General features: G+C 53.4%; 1 protein-coding gene across 1 annotated transcript in view; it reads right to left on the minus strand.

The window, feature by feature from the left end:
* Positions 1-20450, minus strand: part of LOC139386378 (bone morphogenetic protein receptor type-2-like) — a 133797-nt gene that overhangs the window by 53186 nt on the left and 60161 nt on the right. The window contains exon 3 of the mRNA XM_071131925.1: positions 15596-15776. Within this exon, the coding sequence (XP_070988026.1) occupies positions 15596-15776 (181 nt within the window). The remainder of the gene's footprint in view (positions 1-15595; positions 15777-20450) is intronic.

Here is a 20450-nt window from a genome sequence, read left to right on the forward strand (position 1 = left end):
GCGTATAGTGTGACGGGGACTCTACTGGCAGCGTAAAGGGTGACGGGGACTCTACTGGCAGCGTAAAGGGTGACGGGGACTCTACTGGCAGCGTAAAGGGTGACGGGGACTCTACTGGCAGCGTAAAGGGGGAACGGGACTCTACTGGCAGCGTATAGTGTGACGGGGACTCTACTGGCAGCGTAAAGGGTGACGGGGACTCTACTGGCAGCGTAAAGGGTGACGGGGACTCTACTGGCAGCGTATAGTGTGACGGGGACTCTACTGGCAGCGTAAAGGGTGACGGGGACTCTACTGGCAGCGTAAAGGGTGACGGGGACTCTACTGGCAGCGTAAAGGGTGACGGGAACTCTACTGGCAGGAAGAGGGACTCTACTGGCAGCGTAAAGGGTGACGGGGACTCTACTGGCAGCGTAAAGGGTGACGGGGACTCCACTGGCAGCGTAAAGGGGGAACGGGACTCTACTGCTGGCAGCGTAAAGGGTGACGGGGACTCTACTGGCAGCGTAAAGGGTGACGGGGACTCTACTGCTGGCAGCGTAAAGGGTGACGGGGACTCTACTGGCAGCGTAAAGGGTGACGGGGACTCTACTGGCAGCGTAAAGGGTGACGGGGACTCTACTGGCAGCGTAAAGGGTGACGGGGACTCTACTGGCAGCGTAAAGGGGGAACGGGACTCTACTGGCAGCGTAAAGGGTGACGGGGACTCTACTGGCAGCGTAAAGGGTGACGGGGACTCTACTGGCAGCGTAAAGGGTGACGGGGACTCTACTGCTGGCAGCGTAAAGGGTGACGGGGACTCTACTGGCAGCGTAAAGGGTGACGGGGACTACTGGCAGCGTATAGTGTGACGGGGACTCTACTGGCAGCGTAAAGGGTGACGGGGACTCTACTGGCAGCGTAAAGGGGGAACGGGACTCTACTGGCAGCGTATAGTGTGACGGGGACTCTACTGGCAGCGTAAAGGGTGACGGGGACTCTACTGGCAGCGTAAAGGGTGATAGGGACTCTACTGGCAGCGTATAGTGTGACGGGGACTCTACTGGCAGCGTAAAGGGTGTAGGGAACTCTACTGGCAGCGTAAAGGGTGACGGGGACTCTACTGGCAGCGTAAAGGGTGACGGGGACTCTACTGGCAGCGTAAAGGGTGACGGGGACTCTACTGGCAGCGTAAAGGGGGAACGGGACTCTACTGGCAGCGTAAAGGGTGACGGGGACTCTACTGGCAGCGTAAAGGGTGACAGGGACTACTGGCAGCGTATAGTGTGACGGGGACTCTACTGGCAGCGTAAAGGGTGACGGGGACTCTACTGGCAGCGTAAAGGGGGAACGGGACTCTACTGGCAGCGTATAGTGTGACGGGGACTCTACTGGCAGCGTAAAGGGTGACGGGGACTCTACTGGCAGCGTAAAGGGTGACAGGGACTCTACTGGCAGCGTATAGTGTGACGGGGACTCTACTGGCAGCGTAAAGGGTGTCGGGAACTCTACTGGCAGCATAAAGGGTGACGGGGACTCTACTGGCAGCGTAAAGGGTGACGGGGACTCTACTGGCAGCGTAAAGGGTGACGGGGACTCTACTGGCAGCGTAAAGGGGGAACGGGACTCTACTGGCAGCGTAAAGGGTGACGGGGACTCTACTGGCAGCGTAAAGGGTGACGGGGACTCTTCTGGCAGCGTAAAGGGTGACGGGGACTCTACTGGCAGCGTAAAGGGTGACGGGGACTCTACTGGCAGCGTAAAGGGTGACGGGGACTCTACTTGCAGCGTAAAGGGTGACGGGGACTCTACTGGCAGCGTAAAGGGTGACGGGGACTCTACTGGCAGCGTAAAGGGTGACGGGGACTCTATTGGCAGCGTAAAGGGTGACGGGGACTCTACTGGCAGCGTAAAGGGTGACGGGGACTCTACTGGCAGCGTAAAGGGTGACGGGGACTCTACTGGCAGCGTAAAGGGTGACGGGGACTCTACTGCTGGCAGCGTAAAGGGTGACGGGGACTATACTGGCAGCGTAAAGGGTGACGGGAACTCTACTGGCAGCGTAAAGGGTGACGGGGACTCTACTGCTGGCAGCGTAAAGGGTGACGGGGACTCTACTGGCAACGTAAAGGGTGACGGGGACTCTACTGCTGGCAGCGTAAAGGGTGGCGGGGACTATACTGGCAGTGTAAAGGGTGACAGGAACTCTACTGCTGGCAGCGTAAAGGGTGACGGGGACTCTACTGCTGGCAGCGTAAAGGGTGACGGGGTCTCTACTGGCAGCGTAAAGGGTGACGGGGACTCTACTGCTGGCAGCGTAAAGGGTGACGGGGACTCTACTGGCAGCGTAAAGGGTGACGGGGACTCTACTGGCAGCGTAAAGGGTGACGGGGACTCTACTGGCAGCGTAAAGGGTGACGGGGACTCTACTGGCAGCGTAAAGGGTGACAGGGACTCTACTGCTGGCAGCGTAAAAGGTGAGGGGGACTCTACTGCTGGCAGCGTAAAGGGTGACGGGGACTCTACTGGCAGCGTAAAGGGTGACGGGAACTCTACTGGCAGCGTAAAGGGTGACGGGAACTCTACTGGCAGCGTAAAGGGTGACGGGGACTCTACTGGCAGCGTAAAGGGTGACGGGACTCTACTGGCAGCGTAAAGGGGGAACGGGACTCTACTGGCAGCGTAAAGGGTGACGTGAACTCTACTGGCAGCGTAAAGGGTGACGGGGACTCTACTGGCAGCGTAAAGGGGGAACGGGACTCTACTGGCAGCGTAAAGGGTGACGGGGACTCTACTGGCAGCGTAAAGGGTGACAGGGACTACTGGCAGCGTATAGTGTGACGGGGACTCTACTGGCAGCGTAAAGGGTGACGGGGACTCTACTGGCAGCGTAAAGGGGGAACGGGACTCTACTGGCAGCGTATAGTGTGACGGGGACTCTACTGGCAGCGTAAAGGGTGACGGGGACTCTACTGGCAGCGTAAAGGGTGACGGGGACTCTACTGGCAGCGTAAAGGGTGACGGGGACTCTACTGGCAGCGTAAAGGGGGAACGGGACTCTACTGGCAGCGTATAGTGTGACGGGGACTCTACTGGCAGCGTAAAGGGTGACGGGGACTCTACTGGCAGCGTAAAGGGTGACGGGGACTCTACTGGCAGCGTATAGTGTGACGGGGACTCTACTGGCAGCGTAAAGGGTGACGGGGACTCTACTGGCAGCGTAAAGGGTGACGGGGACTCTACTGGCAGCGTAAAGGGTGACGGGAACTCTACTGGCAGGAAGAGGGACTCTACTGGCAGCGTAAAGGGTGACGGGGACTCTACTGGCAGCGTAAAGGGTGACGGGGACTCTACTGGCAGCGTAAAGGGGGAACGGGACTCTACTGCTGGCAGCGTAAAGGGTGACGGGGACTCTACTGGCAGCGTAAAGGGTGACGGGGACTCTACTGCTGGCAGCGTAAAGGGTGACGGGGACTCTACTGGCAGCGTAAAGGGTGACGGGGACTCTACTGGCAGCGTAAAGGGTGACGGGGACTCTACTGGCAGCGTAAAGGGTGACGGGGACTCTACTGGCAGCGTAAAGGGGGAACGGGACTCTACTGGCAGCGTAAAGGGTGACGGGGACTCTACTGGCAGCGTAAAGGGTGACGGGGACTCTACTGGCAGCGTAAAGGGTGACGGGGACTCTACTGCTGGCAGCGTAAAGGGTGACGGGGACTCTACTGGCAGCGTAAAGGGTGACGGGGACTACTGGCAGCGTATAGTGTGACGGGGACTCTACTGGCAGCGTAAAGGGTGACGGGGACTCTACTGGCAGCGTAAAGGGGGAACGGGACTCTACTGGCAGCGTATAGTGTGACGGGGACTCTACTGGCAGCGTAAAGGGTGACGGGGACTCTACTGGCAGCGTAAAGGGTGATAGGGACTCTACTGGCAGCGTATAGTGTGACGGGGACTCTACTGGCAGCGTAAAGGGTGTCGGGAACTCTACTGGCAGCGTAAAGGGTGACGGGGACTCTACTGGCAGCGTAAAGGGTGACGGGGACTCTACTGGCAGCGTAAAGGGTGACGGGGACTCTACTGGCAGCGTAAAGGGGGAACGGGACTCTACTGGCAGCGTAAAGGGTGACGGGGACTCTACTGGCAGCGTAAAGGGTGACAGGGACTACTGGCAGCGTATAGTGTGACGGGGACTCTACTGGCAGCGTAAAGGGTGACGGGGACTCTACTGGCAGCGTAAAGGGGGAACGGGACTCTACTGGCAGCGTATAGTGTGACGGGGACTCTACTGGCAGCGTAAAGGGTGACGGGGACTCTACTGGCAGCGTAAAGGGTGACAGGGACTCTACTGGCAGCGTATAGTGTGACGGGGACTCTACTGGCAGCGTAAAGGGTGTCGGGAACTCTACTGGCAGCATAAAGGGTGACGGGGACTCTACTGGCAGCGTAAAGGGTGACGGGGACTCTACTGGCAGCGTAAAGGGTGACGGGGACTCTACTGGCAGCGTAAAGGGGGAACGGGACTCTACTGGCAGCGTAAAGGGTGACGGGGACTCTACTGGCAGCGTAAAGGGTGACGGGGACTCTTCTGGCAGCGTAAAGGGTGACGGGGACTCTACTGGCAGCGTAAAGGGTGACGGGGACTCTACTGGCAGCGTAAAGGGTGACGGGGACTCTACTTGCAGCGTAAAGGGTGACGGGGACTCTACTGGCAGCGTAAAGGGTGACGGGGACTCTACTGGCAGCGTAAAGGGTGACGGGGACTCTATTGGCAGCGTAAAGGGTGACGGGGACTCTACTGGCAGCGTAAAGGGTGACGGGGACTCTACTGGCAGCGTAAAGGGTGACGGGGACTCTACTGGCAGCGTAAAGGGTGACGGGGACTCTACTGCTGGCAGCGTAAAGGGTGACGGGGACTATACTGGCAGCGTAAAGGGTGACGGGGACTCTACTGCTGGCAGCGTAAAGGGTGACGGGGACTCTACTGGCAACGTAAAGGGTGACGGGGACTCTACTGCTGGCAGCGTAAAGGGTGGCGGGGACTATACTGGCAGTGTAAAGGGTGACAGGAACTCTACTGCTGGCAGCGTAAAGGGTGACGGGGACTCTACTGCTGGCAGCGTAAAGGGTGACGGGGTCTCTACTGGCAGCGTAAAGGGTGACGGGGACTCTACTGCTGGCAGCGTAAAGGGTGACGGGGACTCTACTGGCAGCGTAAAGGGTGACGGGGACTCTACTGGCAGCGTAAAGGGTGACGGGGACTCTACTGGCAGCGTAAAGGGGGAACGGGACTCTACTGGCAGCGTAAAGGGTGACGGGGACTCTACTGGCAGCGTAAAGGGTGACAGGGACTACTGGCAGCGTATAGTGTGACGGGGACTCTACTGGCAGCGTAAAGGGTGACGGGGACTCTACTGGCAGCGTAAAGGGGGAACGGGACTCTACTGGCAGCGTATAGTGTGACGGGGACTCTACTGGCAGCGTAAAGGGTGTCGGGAACTCTACTGGCAGCATAAAGGGTGACGGGGACTCTACTGGCAGCGTAAAGGGTGACGGGGACTCTACTGGCAGCGTAAAGGGGGAACGGGACTCTACTGGCAGCGTATAGTGTGACGGGGACTCTACTGGCAGCGTAAAGGGTGACGGGGACTCTACTGGCAGCGTAAAGGGTGACGGGGACTCTACTGGCAGCGTATAGTGTTACGGGGACTCTACTGGCAGCGTAAAGGGTGACGGGGACTCTACTGGCAGCGTAAAGGGTGACGGGGACTCTACTGGCAGCGTAAAGGGTGACGGGAACTCTACTGGCAGCGTAAAGGGTGACGGGGACTCTACTGGCAGCGTAACGGGTGACAGGGACTCTACTGGCAGCGTAAAGGGGGAACGGGACTCTACTGGCAGCGTATAGTGTGACGGGGACTCTACTGGCAGCGTAAAGGGTGACGGGGACTCTACTGGCAGCGTAAAGGGTGACGGGGACCCTACTGGCAGCGTATAGTGTTACGGGGACTCTACTGGCAGCGTAAAGGGTGACGGGGACTCTACTGGCAGCGTAAAGGGTGACAGGGACTCTACTGGCAGCGTAAAGGGTGACGGGAACTCTACTGGCAGCGTAAAGGGTGACGGGGACTCTACTGCTGGCAGCGTAAAGGGTGACGGGGACTCTACTGGCAGCGTAAAGGGGGAACGGGACTCTACTGGCAGCGTATAGTGTGACGGGGACTCTACTGGCAGCGTAAAGGGTGACGGGGACTCTACTGGCAGCGTAAACGGTGACGGGAACTCTACTGGCAGCGTAAAGGGTGACGGGGACTCTACTGCTGGCAGCGTAAAGGGTGACGGGGACTCTACTGGCAGCGTAAAGGGTGACGGGGACTCTACTGGCAGCGTATCGGGTGTCGGGTACTCTACTGGCAGCGTATAGGGTGACGGGGACTCTACTGGCAGCGTAAAGGGGGAACGGGACTCTACTGGCAGCGTAAAGGGTGATGGGGACTCTTCTGGCAGCGTAAAGGGTGACGGGGACTCTACTGGCAGCGTAAAGGGTGACGGGGACTCTACTGGCAGCGTAAAGGGTGACGGGGACTCTACTGGCAGCGTAAAGGGTGACGGGAACTCTACTGGCAGCGTAAAGGGTGACGGGGACTCTACTGGCAGCGTAAAGGGTGACGGGGACTCTACTGGCAGCGTAAAGGGTGACGGGGACTCTACTGGCAGCGTAAAGGGGGAACGGGACTCTACTGCTGGCAGCGTAAAGGGTGATGGGGACTCTACTGGCAGCGTAAAGGGTGACGGGGACTCTACTGGCAGCGTAAAGGGTGACGGGGACTCTACTGGCAGCGTAAAGGGTGACGGTGACTCTACTGCTGGCAGCGTAAAGGGTGACGGGGACTCTACTGGCAGCGTAAAGGGTTACGGGGACTCTACTGCTGGCAGCGTAAAGGGTGACGGGGACTCTACTGGCAGCGTAAAGGGGGACCGGGACTCTACTGGCAGCGTATAGTGTGACGGGGACTCTACTGGCAGCGTAAAGCGTGACGGGGACTCTACTGGCAGCGTAAACGGTGACGGGAACTCTACTGGCAGCGTAAAGGGTGACGGGGACTCTACTGGCAGCGTATAGTGTGACGGGGACTCTACTGGCAGCGTAAAGGGTGACGGGGACTCTACTGGCAGCGTAAAGGGTGACGGGGACTCTACTGGCAGCGTAAAGGGTGACGGGAACTCTACTGGCAGCGTAAAGGGTGACGGGGACTCTACTGGCAGCGTAAAGGGTGACGGGGACTCTACTGGCAGCGTAAAGGGTGACGGGGACTCTACTGCTGGCAGCGTAAAGGGTGACGGGGACTCTACTGGCAGCGTAAATGGTGACGGGGACTCTACTGCTGGCAGCGTAAAGGGTGACAGGGACCCTACTGGCAGCGTAAAGTGTGACGGGGACTCTACTGGCAGCGTAAAGGGGGAACGGGACTCAACTGGCAGCGTATAGTGTGACGGGGACTCTACTGGCAGCGTAAAGGGTGACGGGGACTCTACTGGCAGCGTAAAGGGTGACGGGGACTCTACTGGCAGCGTAAAGGGTGACGGGGACTCTACTGGCAGCGTAAAGGGGGAACGGGACTCTACTGGCAGCGTATAGTGTGACGGGGACTCTACTGGCAGCGTAAAGGGTGACGGGGACTCTACTGGCAGCGTAAAGGGTGACGGGGACTCTACTGGCAGCGTATAGTGTGACGGGGACTCTACTGGCAGCGTAAAGGGTGACGGGGACTCTACTGGCAGCGTAAAGGGTGACGGGGACTCTACTGGCAGCGTAAAGGGTGACGGGAACTCTACTGGCAGGAAGAGGGACTCTACTGGCAGCGTAAAGGGTGACGGGGACTCTACTGGCAGCGTAAAGGGTGACGGGGACTCTACTGGCAGCGTAAAGGGGGAACGGGACTCTACTGCTGGCAGCGTAAAGGGTGACGGGGACTCTACTGGCAGCGTAAAGGGTGACGGGGACTCTACTGCTGGCAGCGTAAAGGGTGACGGGGACTCTACTGGCAGCGTAAAGGGTGACGGGGACTCTACTGGCAGCGTAAAGGGTGACGGGGACTCTACTGGCAGCGTAAAGGGTGACGGGGACTCTACTGGCAGCGTAAAGGGGGAACGGGACTCTACTGGCAGCGTAAAGGGTGACGGGGACTCTACTGGCAGCGTAAAGGGTGACGGGGACTCTACTGGCAGCGTAAAGGGTGACGGGGACTCTACTGCTGGCAGCGTAAAGGGTGACGGGGACTCTACTGGCAGCGTAAAGGGTGATAGGGACTCTACTGGCAGCGTATAGTGTGACGGGGACTCTACTGGCAGCGTAAAGGGTGTCGGGAACTCTACTGGCAGCGTAAAGGGTGACGGGGACTCTACTGGCAGCGTAAAGGGGGAACGGGACTCTACTGGCAGCGTATAGTGTGACGGGGACTCTACTGGCAGCGTAAAGGGTGACGGGGACTCTACTGGCAGCGTAAAGGGTGACGGGGACTCTACTGGCAGCGTATAGTGTGACGGGGACTCTACTGGCAGCGTAAAGGGTGACGGGGACTCTACTGGCAGCGTAAAGGGTGACGGGGACTCTACTGGCAGCGTAAAGGGTGACGGGAACTCTACTGGCAGGAAGAGGGACTCTACTGGCAGCGTAAAGGGTGACGGGGACTCTACTGGCAGCGTAAAGGGTGACGGGGACTCTACTGGCAGCGTAAAGGGGGAACGGGACTCTACTGCTGGCAGCGTAAAGGGTGACGGGGACTCTACTGGCAGCGTAAAGGGTGACGGGGACTCTACTGCTGGCAGCGTAAAGGGTGACGGGGACTCTACTGGCAGCGTAAAGGGTGACGGGGACTCTACTGGCAGCGTAAAGGGTGACGGGGACTCTACTGGCAGCGTAAAGGGTGACGGGGACTCTACTGGCAGCGTAAAGGGGGAACGGGACTCTACTGGCAGCGTAAAGGGTGACGGGGACTCTACTGGCAGCGTAAAGGGTGACGGGGACTCTACTGGCAGCGTAAAGGGTGACGGGGACTCTACTGCTGGCAGCGTAAAGGGTGACGGGGACTCTACTGGCAGCGTAAAGGGTGACGGGGACTACTGGCAGCGTATAGTGTGACGGGGACTCTACTGGCAGCGTAAAGGGTGACGGGGACTCTACTGGCAGCGTAAAGGGGGAACGGGACTCTACTGGCAGCGTATAGTGTGACGGGGACTCTACTGGCAGCGTAAAGGGTGACGGGGACTCTACTGGCAGCGTAAAGGGTGATAGGGACTCTACTGGCAGCGTATAGTGTGACGGGGACTCTACTGGCAGCGTAAAGGGTGTCGGGAACTCTACTGGCAGCGTAAAGGGTGACGGGGACTCTACTGGCAGCGTAAAGGGTGACGGGGACTCTACTGGCAGCGTAAAGGGTGACGGGGACTCTACTGGCAGCGTAAAGGGGGAACGGGACTCTACTGGCAGCGTAAAGGGTGACGGGGACTCTACTGGCAGCGTAAAGGGTGACAGGGACTACTGGCAGCGTATAGTGTGACGGGGACTCTACTGGCAGCGTAAAGGGTGACGGGGACTCTACTGGCAGCGTAAAGGGGGAACGGGACTCTACTGGCAGCGTATAGTGTGACGGGGACTCTACTGGCAGCGTAAAGGGTGACGGGGACTCTACTGGCAGCGTAAAGGGTGACAGGGACTCTACTGGCAGCGTATAGTGTGACGGGGACTCTACTGGCAGCGTAAAGGGTGTCGGGAACTCTACTGGCAGCATAAAGGGTGACGGGGACTCTACTGGCAGCGTAAAGGGTGACGGGGACTCTACTGGCAGCGTAAAGGGTGACGGGGACTCTACTGGCAGCGTAAAGGGGGAACGGGACTCTACTGGCAGCGTAAAGGGTGACGGGGACTCTACTGGCAGCGTAAAGGGTGACGGGGACTCTTCTGGCAGCGTAAAGGGTGACGGGGACTCTACTGGCAGCGTAAAGGGTGACGGGGACTCTACTGGCAGCGTAAAGGGTGACGGGGACTCTACTTGCAGCGTAAAGGGTGACGGGGACTCTACTGGCAGCGTAAAGGGTGACGGGGACTCTACTGGCAGCGTAAAGGGTGACGGGGACTCTATTGGCAGCGTAAAGGGTGACGGGGACTCTACTGGCAGCGTAAAGGGTGACGGGGACTCTACTGGCAGCGTAAAGGGTGACGGGGACTCTACTGGCAGCGTAAAGGGTGACGGGGACTCTACTGCTGGCAGCGTAAAGGGTGACGGGGACTATACTGGCAGCGTAAAGGGTGACGGGAACTCTACTGGCAGCGTAAAGGGTGACGGGGACTCTACTGCTGGCAGCGTAAAGGGTGACGGGGACTCTACTGGCAACGTAAAGGGTGACGGGGACTCTACTGCTGGCAGCGTAAAGGGTGGCGGGGACTATACTGGCAGTGTAAAGGGTGACAGGAACTCTACTGCTGGCAGCGTAAAGGGTGACGGGGACTCTACTGCTGGCAGCGTAAAGGGTGACGGGGTCTCTACTGGCAGCGTAAAGGGTGACGGGGACTCTACTGCTGGCAGCGTAAAGGGTGACGGGGACTCTACTGGCAGCGTAAAGGGTGACGGGGACTCTACTGGCAGCGTAAAGGGTGACGGGGACTCTACTGGCAGCGTAAAGGGTGACGGGGACTCTACTGGCAGCGTAAAGGGTGACAGGGACTCTACTGCTGGCAGCGTAAAAGGTGAGGGGGACTCTACTGCTGGCAGCGTAAAGGGTGACGGGGACTCTACTGGCAGCGTAAAGGGTGACGGGAACTCTACTGGCAGCGTAAAGGGTGACGGGAACTCTACTGGCAGCGTAAAGGGTGACGGGGACTCTACTGGCAGCGTAAAGGGTGACGGGACTCTACTGGCAGCGTAAAGGGGGAACGGGACTCTACTGGCAGCGTAAAGGGTGACGTGAACTCTACTGGCAGCGTAAAGGGTGACGGGGACTCTACTGGCAGCGTAAAGGGGGAACGGGACTCTACTGGCAGCGTAAAGGGTGACGGGGACTCTACTGGCAGCGTAAAGGGTGACAGGGACTACTGGCAGCGTATAGTGTGACGGGGACTCTACTGGCAGCGTAAAGGGTGACGGGGACTCTACTGGCAGCGTAAAGGGGGAACGTGACTCTACTGGCAGCGTATAGTGTGACGGGGACTCTACTTGCAGCGTAAAGGGTGACGGGGACTCTACTGGCAGCGTAAAGGGTGACAGGGACTCTACTGGCAGCGTATAGTGTGACGGGGACTCTACTGGCAGCGTAAAGGGTGTCGGGAACTCTACTGGCAGCGTAAAGGGTGACGGGGACTCTACTGGCAGCGTAAAGGGTGACAGGGACTCTACTGGCAGCGTAAAGGGTGACGGGGACTCTACTGGCAGCGTAAAGGGGGAACGGGACTCTACTGGCAGCGTAAAGGGTGACGGGGACTCTACTGGCAGCGTAAAGGGTGACGGGGACTCTTCTGGCAGCGTAAAGGGTGACGGGGACTCTACTGGCAGCGTAAAGGGTGACGGGGACTCTACTGGCAGCGTAAAGGGTGACGGGGACTCTACTTGCAGCGTAAAGGGTGACGGGGACTCTACTGGCAGCGTAAAGGGTGACGGGGACTCTACTGGCAGCGTAAAGGGTGACGGGGAATCTATTGGCAGCGTAAAGGGTGACGGGGACTCTACTGGCAGCGTAAAGGGTGACGGGGACTCTACTGGCAGCGTAAAGGGTGACGGGGACTCTACTGGCAGCGTAAAGGGTGACGGGGACTCTACTGCTGGCAGCGTAAAGGGTGACGGGGACTATACTGGCAGCGTAAAGGGTGACGGGAACTCTACTGGCAGCGTAAAGGGTGACGGGGACTCTACTGCTGGCAGCGTAAAGGGTGACGGGGACTCTACTGGCAACGTAAAGGGTGACGGGGACTCTACTGCTGGCAGCGTAAAGGGTGGCGGGGACTATACTGGCAGTGTAAAGGGTGACAGGAACTCTACTGCTGGCAGCGTAAAGGGTGACGGGGACTCTCCTGCTGGCAGCGTAAAGGGTGACGGGGTCTCTACTGGCAGCGTAAAGGGTGACGGGGACTCTACTGCTGGCAGCGTAAAGGGTGACGGGGACTCTACTGGCAGCGTAAAGGGTGACGGGGACTCTACTGGCAGCGTAAAGGGTGACGGGGACTCTACTGGCAGCGTAAAGGGTGACGGGGACTCTACTGGCAGCGTAAAGGGTGACAGGGACTCTACTGCTGGCAGCGTTAAAGGTGAGGGGGACTCTACTGCTGGCAGCGTAAAGGGTGACGGGGACTCTACTGGCAGCGTAAAGGGTGACGGGAACTCTACTGGCAGCGTAAAGGGTGACGGGAACTCTACTGGCAGCGTAAAGGGTGACGGGGACTCTACTGGCAGCGTAAAGGGTGACGGGACTCTACTGGCAGCGTAAAGGGGGAACGGGACTCTACTGGCAGCGTAAAGGGTGACGTGAACTCTACTGGCAGCGTAAAGGGTGACGGGGACTCTACTGGCAGCGTAAAGGGTGACGGGGACTCTACTGGCAGCGTAAAGGGTGACGGGGACTCTACTGCTGGCAGCGTAAAGGGTGACGGGGACTCTACTGCTGGCAGCGTAAAGGGTGACGGGGACTCTAGTGCTGGCAGCGTAAAGGGTGACGGGGACTCTACTGCTGGCAGCGTAAAGGGTGACGGGGACTCTGCTGCTGGCAGCGTAAAGGGTGACGGGGACTCTACTGGCATGAAGAAGGACCTATTAGAAAAGCATGTTGGGAAAACAAGTGAATGTTCACTAGTTTACTCCAATTAGGGGAGGGGTGTAGACCTTAGTGAAATGCTTAATTACAAACCCTTAACCAACAATGCAGTTCAAGAAAAGTTAAAATATTTAAATAACGCGATAACATAACAATTAGTTGATGTAATTTGTACATGTAGGTATTGGTAAAAATGCATAGATAATAAACAACGAGTAGCAGCAGTGTACAAAACAAATGGAAGGGGGGGGGTCAATGTAAAAAGTCTGGTGGCCATTTGATGAATAGTTCAGCAGTCTGATGGCTTGGGGGTAGAAGCTGTTCAGCAGTCTGATGGCTTGGGGGTAGAAGCTGTTCAGCAGTCTGATGGCTTGGGGGTAGAAGCTGTTCAGCAGTCTGATGGCTTGGGGGTAGAAGCTGTTCAGCAGTCTGATGGTTTGGGGGTAGAAGCTGTTCAGCAGTCTGATGGCTTGGGGGTAGAAGCTGTTCATCAGTCTGATGGCTTCAGGGTAGAAGCTGTTCAGCAGTCTGATGGCTTGGGGGTAGAAGCTGTTCATCAGTCCGATGGCTTGGGGGTAGAAGCTGTTCAGCAGTCTTATGGTTTGGGGGTAGAAGCTTTTCATCAGTCTGATGGCTTGGGGGTAGAAGCTGTTCAGCAGTCTGATGGTTTGGGGGTAGAAGCTGTTCAGCAGTCTGATGGCTTGGGGGTAGAACCTGTTCAGCAGTCTGATGGCTTGGGGATAGAAGCTGTTCATCAGTCTGATGGCTTGGGGGTAGAAGCTGTTCATCAGTCTGATGCCTTGGGGGTAGAAGCTGTTCAGCAGTCTGATGGCTTGGGGGTAGAAGCTGTTCATCAGTCCGATGGCTTGGGGGTAGAAGCTGTTCATCAGTCTGATGGCTTGGGAGTAGAAGCTGTTCATCAGTCTGATGGCTTCAGGGTAGAAGCTGTTCAGCAGTCTGATGGCTTGGGGGTAGAAGCTGTTCATCAGTCCGATGGCTTGGGGGTAGAAGCTGTTCAGCAGTCTTATGGTTTGGGGGTAGAAGCTTTTCATCAGTCTGATGGCTTGGGGGTAGAAGCTGTTCAGCAGTCTGATGGTTTGGGGGTAGAAGCTGTTCAGCAGTCTGATGGCTTGGGGGTAGAAGCTGTTCAGCAGTCTGATGGCTTGGGGGTAGAAGCTGTTCAGAAGTCATATGGCTTGGGGGTAGAAGCTGTTAAGGAGCCTTTTGGTCCTAGACTTGGTCCTCCGGTACCGCTTGCCGTGCATTAGCAGAGAAAACAGTCTATGACTTGGGTGACTGAAGTCTGACTAATTTTATGGGCTTTCCTCTGAAGTTTGACAACCGAGGAGGACAGATGTTTTTTTTACGCGCTTCAGCACTTGCCTGTCGCTTTCTGTGCGCTTGTGTGGCCTACCAATGTTTTTTTAAACGCCATGAATGTAACATTCAAATGTAATAAGGGTCCCCTGGGAAACTCTGATCAACACTATGGTTCCTACCCTGTCACAACAACTTCTAGGTGTACCAGTCCTTGTCATTAGTTGTCATACCAAACACCAACCATGGAAACAAAATTAGTATTCTGATTCTAACAGTTTCCAAGTGTTTTGATCTAAATCGCAAGTAAAATCGCAATATTTGATAAAAAACAAAAAAGGCAATTCCATTATTTGTCCAGCTTTAATAATGTTTACATCTTAGTCTATGCATTACTCATCTCATATGTATATACTGTATTCTATACTATTCTACTGTATCTTAGTCTATGCATTACTCATCTCATATGTATATACTGTATTCTATCCTATTCTACTGTATCTTACTCATCTCATATGTATATACTGTATTCTATCCTATTCTACTGTATCTTAGTCTATGCATTACTCATCTCATATGTATATACTGTATTCTATACTATACTATTCTACTGTATCTTAGTCTATGCATTACTCATCTCATATGTATATACTGTATTCTATACTATTCTACTGTATCTTAGTCTATGCATTACTCATCTCATATGTATATACTGTATTCTATACTATTCTACTGTATCTTAGTCTATGCATTACTCATCTCATATGTATATACTGTATTCTATACTATTCTACTGTATCTTAGACTATGCATTTCATATGTATATACTGTATTCTATACTATCCTACTGTATCTTAGTCTCTGGTGCTCAGACATTGCTCATCCATATATTTATATATTCTCATTCACCCCTTTAGATGTGTGTGTATTAGGTAGTTGTGGAATTGTTAGATTATTTGTTAGATATTACTGCACTGTTGGAACTAGAAGCACAAGCATTTCGCTACACTCTTAATAACAATAATAATATCTGCTAAACATGTGTATGTGACCAATAACATTTGATTTGGTGCAGCCCTAACGGTAACCCTGGTAACCTCCTGACCATGCTAATCTCTTGTGACTGGGCCAAGCCAAAAACCAGACTAAAACCAGACTAAAACCAGAATAAAACCAGACTAATACCAGACTAATACCAGACTAAAACCAGACTAATACCAGACTAATACCAGACTAAAACCAGACTAAAAGCAGACTAAAAGCAGACTAAAAGCAGACTAAAACCAGACTAAAAGCAGACTAAAAGCAGACTAAAACCAGACTAAAACCAGACTAAAAGCAGACTAAAACCTCAGAGACTATGGACTAGTTTAGAAGATCCTCTGCGTGACCTGCAGCTAGAAACGTACTGACGACCACTTCTCTCTGACGTTATACTACTAACGACACTCCCACTGTTGTGTCGCTGTGTTGTGTGTGGGGTCAGGGGTCATCGTACTTACATAGCTGTGCAGAGGTGGGGCTGGGCGGGGGGAAGTCCTCGGTGAAGTTGACGTTACAAATGTTGGTGCTACAGCAGCAGAACCTATACGTTCCGTTCTGGATCTGAGACGGAGTGGTGGTAACCACGCAACGGTCGTCATGGCACTCCTGCTGGTCACCGATGTGAGTCCAGCATCCTGGGAGAGGAGAGAGAGAGAGGATGAGGAGACTGGTGTGGACAGGATGAGAGAGAGAATCTGAAACCTAACCCACTGCCGAGCCCCACCACAAATCCATCACCTAAAGAAAGATGAACCTGGAGAAGAGTCCCCTAAGCAAGCTGGTCCTGGGGCTCTGTTCACAAACACAAACACACCCCACAGAGCCCCAGGACAGCAGCACAATTAGACCCAACCAAATCATGAGAAAACAAAAAGATAATTACTTGACACATTGAAAAGAATTAACCCAAAAAACAGATCAAACTAGAATGCTATTTGGCCTTAAACAGAGAGTACACAGCGGCAGAATACCTGTCCACTGTGACTGACCCAAACTTAAGGAAAGCTTTGACTATGTACAGACTCAGTGAGCATAGCCTTGCTATTGAGAAAGGCTGCCGTAGGCAGACCTGGCTCTCAAGAGAAGACAGGCTATGTGCACACTGCCCACAAAATGAGGTGGAAACTGAGCTGCACTTCCTAACCTCCTGCCCAATGTATGACCATATTGGAGACACATATTTCCCTCAGATTACACAGATACACAAAGAATTTGAAAACAAATCAAACATTGATAAACTCCCATATGTATTAGGTGAATTACCACAGTGTGCCATCACAGCAGCAAGAGTTGTGACCCGTTGCCGTGAGAAAAGGCAACCAGTGAAGAACAAACAACATCGTAAATTAGGGATGCACGATATAGCAATAAGCATATCTGAATAGGATGATATTAGCTAAAAATGCCAACAAAGGCATCGGCCCGATGTGTAGTTTAACACAGATGTGCTTAACCGATGTCAAAGCTGACGTGCATACCTACCTGTATAACGTAGGTAGATGAGGTACATACCTGTATAACGTAGGTAGATGAGGTACATACCTATATAACGTAGGTAGATGAGGCAATGTCAAAGCTGACATGCATACCTACCTGTATAACGTAGGTAGATGAGGTACATACCTGTATAACGTAGGTAGATGAGGTACATACCTATATAACGTAGGTAGATGAGGTAATGTCAAAGCTGACGTGCATACCTACCTGTATAACGTAGGTAGATGAGGTAATGTCAAAGCTGACGTGCATACCTACCTGTATAACGTAGGTAGATGAGATACATACCTACCTGTATAACGTAGGTAGATGAGGTAATGTCAAAGCTGACGTGCATACCTACCTGTATAACGTAGGTAGATGAGGTAATGTCAAAGCTGACGTGCATACCTACCTGTATAACGTAGGTAGATGAGGTACATACCTATATAACGTAGGTAGATGAGGTAATGTCAAAGCTGACGTGCATACCTACCTGTATAACGTAGGTAGATGAGGTAATGTCAAAGCTGACATGCATACCTAACAGTATAACGTAGGTAGATGAGGTACATACTTGTATAACGTAGGTAGATGAGGCAATGTCAAAGCTGACATGCATACCTACCTGTATAACGTAGGTAGATGAGGTACATACCTGTATAACGTAGGTAGATGAGGCAATGTCAAAGCTGACATGCATACCTACCTGTATAACGTAGGTAGATGAGGTACATACCTGTATAACGTAGGTAGATGAGGTAATGTCAAAGCTGACATGCACACCTACCTGTATAACGTAGGTAGATGAGGTACATATCTATATAACGTAGGTAGATGAGGTACATATCTATATAACGTAGGTAGATGAGGTACATACCTGTATACGGCAGGTAGATGAGGTACATATCTATATAACGTAGGTAGATGAGGTACATATCTATATAACGTAGGTAGATGAGGTACATACCTATGTAACGTAGGTAGATGAGGTACATACCTGTATAACGTAGGTAGATGAGGTACATATCTATATAACGTAGGTAGATGAGGTACATACCTATGTAACGTAGGTAGATGACATAATGACGCCATAATAATACTGCTCTACACGTGCAACACTGCCTAACCCGGCCCACATTGTCTGCTGTGTGGATCTAAATGAACGTTTCACAGGAAGACAACATGAAGGCCATATGCAACGTTTGTGCTGCTATTTCCCAATGAGGGGAGAAAGTGAAATCTTTCAAAGCCTAATAACTCATTAGAAAGTGCATCACCCCCAGACGTTCAGACACTACACAGAACAAAAGCAGAAAGATACTAAGCACTTCCAACAACTAAACAAGTCAAAGTCGAGCAGTCATTTGCGTAAGAACATTTCAGCGAGACAACTCAAAGGTGAAATCCATTAAAGCCAAGATAATGGGATTCATTGCCCTTGACAATCATCCGTTCTCTGTCGTGGGTGATGTTGGCTTTCACCGACTGGTCGAGCACCTCGAGCCCCGGTACACACTACCAAGTAGGCGCTATTTTTCAGATGTTGCCCTACCGGAGTTACACAGTATTGTTGAGACGCACATCCATGAGCTACTTGCTATTAGCTTCACGACTGACATTTGGACCAGCGATGTCAGCCCCATGAGCATGCTGAGTCTGGCAGCTCAGTGGGTCGACGAGGATTTCGTACTGAGGAAAGCCGTATTGCATGCATTTCAATGGCATTTGAGAACATGTTTGAAACTTAACTTGAACACACTCCTAGTGCCATTCGAACAACTGACTTGAGAAATAAGCTCATCAACTGTGTCTGCAGCAGATGTGATACCCTCTGTCATGGCATTGAAATGCCTGCTCAACAAAACTGCCCACACAGACCGTGGGGTTAACGTGGGAAAAAATTCTACAAGAGGCTGTGAAAAAGCAATTCGGTGGCATTCTCTCTGAGCCTCTTGACTGTGTCTCCACCATGCTCGATGTTAGGTACAAGGAAAACTACTTCTTTAACAGGCATTCTCTCTGAGCCTCTTTACTGTGTCTCCACCATGCTGGATGTTAGGTACAAGGACCACTACTTCTTTAACAGGCATTCTCTCTGAGCCTCTTTACTGTGTATCCACCATGCTCGATGCTAGGTACAAGGACAGCTACTTCTTTAACAGGCATTCTCTCTGAGCCTCTTTACTGTGTCTCCACCATGCTCGATGTTAGGTACAAGGACCGCTACTTCTTAAACAGGCATTCTCTCTTTACTGTGTCACCACCACGCTAGATGTTAGGTACAAGGACCGCTACTTCTTTAACAGGCATTCTCTCTGAGCCTCTTTACTGTGTCTCCACCATGCTCAATGCTAGGTACAAGGACCGCTACTTCTTTAACAGGCATTCTCTCTGAGCCCCTTTACTGTGTTGCCACCATGTTCGATGCTAGGTACAAGGACCGCTACTTCTTTAACAGGCATTCTCTCTGAGCCTCTTTACTGTGTCACCACCATGCTCGATGCTAGGTACAAGGACCGCTACTTCTTTAACAGGCATTCTCTCTGAGCCTCTTTACTGTGTCTCCACCATGCTCGATGCTAGGTACAAGGACAGCTACTTCTTTAACAGGCATTCTCTCTGAGCCTCTTTACTGTGTCTCCACCATGCTCGATGTTAGGTACAAGGACCGCTACTTCTTTAACAGGCATTCTCTCTTTACTGTGTCTCCACCATGCTGGATGCTAGGTACAAGGACTGCTACTTCTTTAACAGGCATTCTCTCTGAGCCTCTTTACTGTGTCTCCACCATGCTGGATGTTAGGTACAAGGACCGCTACTTCTTTAACAGGCATTCTCTCTTTACTGTGTCTCCACCATGCTCGATGTTAGGTACAAGGACCGCTACTTCTTTAACAGACATTCTCTCTTTACTGTGTCACCACCACGCTAGATGTTAGGTACAAGGACCGCTACTTCTTTAACAGGCATTCTCTCTTTACTGTGTCTCCACCATGCTCGATGTTAGGTACAAGGACCGCTACTTCTTTAACAGGCATTCTCTCTTTACTGTGTCACCACCACGCTAGATGCTAGGTACAAGGACCACTACTTCTTTAACAGGCATTCTCTCTTTACTGTGTCTCCACCTTGCTAGATGCTAGGTACAAGGACCGCTACTTCTTTAACAGGCATTCTCTCTGAGCCTCTTTGCTGTGTCTCCACCATGCTCGATGTTAGGTACAAGGACCGCTACTTCTTTAACAGGCATTCTCTCTGAGCCTCTTTACTGTGTCTCCACCATGCTGGATGCTAGGTACAAGCACCGGTACCTCGATGCAGACTAGAAACAGGGTTTACATTAAATGTTACACACAGCTGGACAAGATGGAAACGGACACAGTGACAGTGGGCACCGAGGAAGAGAGGCCACGGACAGACATGACTGGACAAGATGGAAACGGACACAGTGACAGTGGGCACCGAGGAAGAGAGGACACGGACAGATATGGCTGGACAAGATGGAAACGGACACAGTGACAGTGGGCACCGAGGAAGAGAGGCCACGGACAGACATGACTGGACAAGATGGAAACGGACAAAGTGATAGTGGGCACAGAGGAAGAGAGGACACGGACAGACATGACTGGACAAGATGGAAATGAACACAGTGACAGTGGGCACCGAGGATGAGAGGACACGGACAGACATGACTGGACAAGATGGAAACGGACACAGTGACAGTGGAAGAGAGGACACGGACAGACAGAGCTGGACAAGATGGAAACAGACACAGTGACAGTGGAAGAGAGGACACGGACAGACAGAGCTGGACAAGATGGAAACGGACA

This window comes from Oncorhynchus clarkii, chromosome 3 (genome assembly GCF_045791955.1).
Source record: "Oncorhynchus clarkii lewisi isolate Uvic-CL-2024 chromosome 3, UVic_Ocla_1.0, whole genome shotgun sequence".
Classification (NCBI taxonomy): domain Eukaryota; kingdom Metazoa; phylum Chordata; class Actinopteri; order Salmoniformes; family Salmonidae; genus Oncorhynchus; species Oncorhynchus clarkii.